This window comes from Hippocampus comes, unplaced genomic scaffold (assembly GCF_001891065.2).
Source record: "Hippocampus comes isolate QL1 unplaced genomic scaffold, H_comes_QL1_v1.1 scaffold17, whole genome shotgun sequence".
In the NCBI taxonomy this organism is placed as follows: domain Eukaryota; kingdom Metazoa; phylum Chordata; class Actinopteri; order Syngnathiformes; family Syngnathidae; genus Hippocampus; species Hippocampus comes.
Window position 1 is genome coordinate 1,718,330 of NW_017805002.1, and position 6,000 is coordinate 1,724,329.

At 40.5% G+C, this 6,000-nt stretch overlaps 1 protein-coding gene across 1 annotated transcript in view; it reads left to right on the forward strand.

Moving 5' to 3' along the window:
- LOC109507208 (plexin-A2-like) overlaps window positions 1–6,000 on the forward strand; it is a 98,968-nt gene that overhangs the window by 62,853 nt on the left and 30,115 nt on the right. Inside the window, exon 8 of the mRNA XM_019856469.1 lies at window positions 2,992–3,088. Coding sequence (XP_019712028.1) covers window positions 2,992–3,088 — 97 coding nt within the window. The remainder of the gene's footprint in view (window positions 1–2,991; window positions 3,089–6,000) is intronic.

Here is a 6,000-nt window from a genome sequence, read left to right on the forward strand (position 1 = left end):
AAAGGATCGGTCTTAAGAGGACATCTTCCAAATCATAACATGACCATAAAATTGGTTCAACAGGGCAAAAACATGCCGAAGATTGGTTGTGACAAATTTTGGATGCATAACGCTTTCTTTTCCTTTTTTTTTTTTGGTTTAAAAAAAAAAAAAAGTCCAAATATTACTTTTGGACAGTTGGAGTAAGAAGAAAAGGTCAGATATGCATAGGACAGCAAATGTCTGAAAACTCTGAGACCCCACCAAAGCAGGAAATATTGACCCCTGAGAGTCCAGACTGCAAATGAATGGTGCTTGTGCGAAGCCGCCACTGGCTAATTTAACCTAATTGTGGTATCATAATTCTGCTAAAAGCAGAATAGCTCCACAGACATATTTTTGAAAATAGACGCGTCACAAAAGATTTACATAATTGTTGGGTGGGAACTATTTGTAGAGAAACCGTTACAAAGTTTGGATTAACATGTCCCCTTCAAAAGAGGCTTCTCTCCAAAGATAGTGCAGCAAAATCAACACTTCATGGCATTCACTTTCTCTCATTCTGTGGTGATGATGTCGCAGCTTTTGAAGAAGCTTTACAAGCTACCGGTTGTGTGTGTGTGTGTGTGTGTGTGTGTGTGTGTGTGTGTGTGTGTGTGTGTGTGTGTGTGTGTGTGTGTGTGTGTGTGTGTGTGTGTGTGTGTGTGTTCGGCAAGCAATTAGAAGTAAGAGCAAACTTTAATGGACTGTAAAAACGCTCACTGCAGTTCTCTTGGGAGTGTGTGCTTACGTGTCTAAGTGTGTGTTTGTGAGTATCGAGCCGATAAGCTGAGGTTCAAGTCATGCTGAATCCACAGTTCCAAGTTGGGACACGATACCCGACCGTGATGATATTACTTGAGGCATGAACAAAAGACGAAGATGAATTTTGTTTAATATGCAAATAGTTTGTCCTCCGAGTGCAGTAATCCTCTCAAGTTTTCACCCCGCAGCAAGACGCTATTGCAGAAAGACAGACGCTAGGTAGACCTTCATAGCGAGGAGATAAGAAAGTACTGAACATTTTGTTTCTTGTTTGCCTGCACCTTCTCTCTCTTTTTTTTTTTTTTTTGTTTAGCCTTATTATGCAGCCTCCTCCTCACCCCTCTTTGACACTATTTTTCCACATTTTTGGCTAATTGACACTGCAGGTCAAAGTGTCCATTTAAGAATTGAAGCCGCATATGCTAATCATGGCCCATTGTGTTTACATTGACGAAATATGAAACATCCCAGGTGACACCCACATTGCAGGTGATTAACGACACAAGCATAAACCCTGGGAATGGAAAACACCAAAGCAAACAATAATTCATCAATAATGGAAGAATTGGCCTGGGCTGACTTCTTTTATTTAATTAAGGGGCACATTTGAAAATACTCTTCAAACGCACATTGGTTCACACCAACCGTTCAAAAACTCTGAGCGTTGTTCAAACGCCATTCGATTGCTCAGAGTGGACCAAAAAAAGGAGTGCCAGAGCGTGGTCTAGAGTCCAGAATCTAGATCAGTGGTTCTTAACCTGGGTTCGATCGAACAACAGGGGTTCGGTGAGTCGGTCTCAGGGGTTCGACGGAGCCTCTGCCATGGAGGGTAAGATACACGCGACTCAACATGTTAATTAGTTATGACACGCCTGCTTGGCCATCACTGGCTGCAGATGATCACATTACATTGCATGTCCAGTCAGTGCTGTGGGAAATTTAGTTCGCTTAGTAGTCAACGTGTGACTGTCCCGATAGTACGTCGTACAATTAAAAAAAAATCTTGTGTTGAAGGGTTTGGTGAATGTGCATATTAACTGGTTGGGTTCGGTACTTCTAAAAAGGTTAAGAACCACCGCTCTAGATGCTGGGGATACAGTGCGCACGTGTGTCAGGCAGTCCACATGGAATCAGTCAAGCACGAGTTGTGGATTGGTTTATAACAAAAACTGCATTTGGAAATTAATGGGAGGGGAGCGCGCTCTGCCTCTCCGAAGACACCACTCTCAGTGTGGTGGTAGGGCGTCAGAATGAATTTCTGAAGGTACCCAAGAGTTAACATCCAGATTTATCCACTAACTGCCATTTGCAATTTTTCTGCTTATTTAATTAGCAACTATCCTGAGGCATATTTAGAGCATATTTCATTGTCTATGCTTTCACTGTAGTTCAGACGGTGGGATTTCTTAAAAATGTGTTTCATTTTTTTGTTTGGGTGGCGCATGTGTGTATATATGCACATCACCAATCGTGTACAGTAAGCGCCAAAACAAGTTTAATATTTCGAATTCATCTTACATGACCGTTAGAAATAAATCTTAGAGATGACTTAATTAGCCAATGATGGTGTAGTGGTACACTCGCCTGATATGTGGCGTGGGATCGGTTCCTACTCAGTGACGGTATGGATGCAGGTGTGAATATGTATGCACATGCAGCAGGGACACTTTCAAATTTAGCTGCGCTCCAACATGCAAAGATTGTGTCTCACACAAGATGTTTCACTTCAACATAGTTCCTTGACACCATGGTACTACTCTCCTAATTAAAGGGGGAGTTGGTGCCATCTTGTGGCAATTTAGCGCTTCTCCGACAGAGCAGAACAACAAAGAGTTGAGTTTTCCAACAAAAAGTGGGGGATAGGTTTCACGAAAAAAAAAATCTGTTAAGGATTCCTATATTTCAATGAGGTCAAGCATGCAATGACTTGCTATAGCCGATCTACGCTCTTCTACTGCAGTCGCACTGGCCGATATCCAATATTCATCTGATTTTGACTTGCATTTGGATTCCAAACAAAAGATATCTGATTCCATGTTTGTTTTCTATTTATACGACCATGGCTCATATCTCAATCATGTCACGAGAGGAAAAAAACAAAAACAAAAGAAAACAAAACAAAAAACATCTGATCTGTTACACTTAATACAGGTAATGTACTCTAAATCCAGCCTTTTACTGACATTGTCGACCTCTCTCCTCTGTCAGATTGGGCCGGCGTAAAGCTGAGGCTGAACTCCAAAGAGACGGGTCAAATGGTGGCCAGCACGGAGGTGAAGTTCTACAACTGCAGCACGCACCATATGTGAGTCCACAGACCTCTGCGCTCGCTCACTCGATGGAGAGAGTTGGCAACCTCATTTAGGGCACTGATGGACTGATTCTTGCTACAGACGAGGCTCCCAGATAAATTCTTGAGCTACATCGGTCTGTCGGATTCCATTTAAGTCAACATGATGCATTTGTCACAGATCCAGTCATTGATGATGGGCAAATAAGCACAATAGTTGCAGGTGCCTAAATCATTACACTAAATGCCATTCGCAATTTTTTTTCTTTTTTTTTTTTTGTGATCCAACGTTTTCCCTAGGGACAACCGTTTCATAATTGTGTTTGTTGTCAGATAAAAGAAAGATAGTGTTAGCTGTGCTCGGGTACCTGGAGGGCAGATGAAACAATGCAGTAATGAAAAGAGGACTTTTCCCTCAAATGTTCACATTATACCATGCTAATAGACAATAAACATGGTGAGTGACTTGGCTTGGAACCATTATGCTAGTGGGACTGCATTTAGCATCATAAATGGCACCATGATGAACCACACTGCTTTACAAGAGACATGTGTTCGGTATTAATGTTAACCTGAAGTCAGATTAGGAGACAGCAATAACTGGATTGTCACTCTTGGTACGGCGGTCATTTAATTTTGTAAAATTCTCGAAAAAAAATACCTGGCATTATCTTTGCCCATTTTCTTCTTTTTATTGTATAATTTTTAAAAAATCGTCAAACACTCCTATGTATGCTTTATTAAATGTAGTGAACCAGCAGTATAAGGATAAGAAATGTGGCAGAAATAAATTTTCCTAAATTATCACTCGTTCCCATTATATTTCATATTTATACTATATGTATAGATATATTTTGTTTTTCTTGGAACCAAAATGGTTATAAGTCACATTTTATTGGGTTATTATAAAGTTGATAATTGATAGCCAAGCAGCACACATTTTCTTGGCAAATGGCTTTTTATTTTGTTGTCAGTGGTAGAAAATGAATAGGGATTATAAGAATACATCATGTATTACTTTGGGTCTCGGGTAGGAATATATATTTTTTTGTGACTTATGCAAAAAAAGAAAAAAATCATAGTCTACTCTGAAATAAAAATAATTTAACACTGCACGATGAAGTGATAATTTTACAAGACCCTTTATGACTTTTTCCAAAAGTGTTACATTTCATTGTAATGGTACAGCATTAAAAATTTCATTGCGCTTCCTCTTCATGGATATGAGTTCACTTTTTTCACTAATTGTCAGCTAGAAATCAGGCGGACTCACTTTAAGGTCCGTGTGGAAGAATGATGATTGAATGATTAATGAAGAATTAAAGAATGTTGTTACTTGTAGTTTATTCCTTTTGATTGGTGGTGTTTGCCTTCTACCCAAAAAACATTTTTATTCTGTAAGTTACACAAGTCGCGTTCTGACTGTACTGTTTGGCCTTATTTCTGTTCGGCTACTGGAATTGAACAGAAGGCTGTACAAATATTGCAGTACCACCAAAAACCATTGGGGCAGGTTGTATGGATCCTGAGCCCAGCCAGGGTTAATGGACCTTTAAGGTATTATCAGATCTGTGGCAGCACTGACAAACTAAGATTCTACAAGACTCAACATAAACAGCTCAGAGCAGATTCAAATGCAGAACCATTGATTGTGAGGAAGATTTGCAAGCCCCACTGATCCGCAAGATTGTTCAGAAGAAAAAAAAAAAATGGGAAAAACTGCTTTGTTGTGTCTTTTTGCTTACATTACACCAAAGTGTTGTTGCCTTAAGCACACCGATAATTGGGTTCAATTAGAACATTATGTCTCCTTTCCAATCGAAGTCAGCCAATGCATCTACCCTGAAAGATTATCCTGCAGTATGCGGTGGGTTAAGAGTGATCGTTCCTCCCCAACCTGCCCTAAAAACAGTCTCTCCCGTCTTCCTAATTGCAAACACTAGATCTACAGGTATTCAATCTTCCCGAATACTAATCAGCCGATCCACAAACTCCAGAATTGTGATGTGAAACGTGACGATTGCCAACAAGGAAGTAACGTCAAACTCGCGCTGTTTTCGGAAACAAATCAAAGAGCAATTGTTTGTCTTGAGCATTTGTATGTGTCTCTAAATTCATTCACCACAATCAAAATGACAAGAAGTCCAGTTTTCTCCTGTGATGATACTTGCGACTGTCAGTATGTGTGGTGTGCCATGTTTGTGCAGAGATGAAAGTCCTCCGGATTTTCCCGGAATTCCGGGTTTTTCAAATTTTTATGAAAATTTCTCCGGAGAATTGAGGAAAATTTGCATAATCCGGATATTAGTTGACAACATTGAACGAAGACGCGTTTGAGTTCGTTGTATTGCTTTCACGAGCGTAGCCATATTGAGGCACTAACACTAGTAACAGAAAAGAGATTTTTGTTTGTGTAATAACGACAGAAGGCATGATGGCGTTTGACTAATGGTTTAGTAGAACGAATGGCAACTCGCAACAACAGTAGCAAGCGTCATTTTGCCTCTTGGGTTATACCATCTCAACTAGAACGTGGGGGATAGTCCCCAAACAATTTTCGTCTCTTTATAAACACACCTGCTAAACCCCAGTGGAATGAATAAAAGACGCAGTCAACAAGACAGTTGTCGCAAAAAATATATTTGGCCAAAAAGGGAAAAACACAGATTGGCAGAAAATCGTGTCCGTCCGACTTCGAGTGTCGTCTCGGCTAACTTAGCTTAGCTGTTGTCGTGTGTGACGTCATTTGCGTCGGCGCTGATTGGTTGAAATCAAAAGACGCACTTGCGTACGTGTTCGCGCTGAAACACGCACAGCAGAGAGCAGCGGACTACTGCTGAGGCACGCTTAGCTTGAGTGGAGTCGCCACAACAGTAATACCCTCGCCTCGCATTCTCATGGCCTCGCCATATCTTGGAGATTTCGAA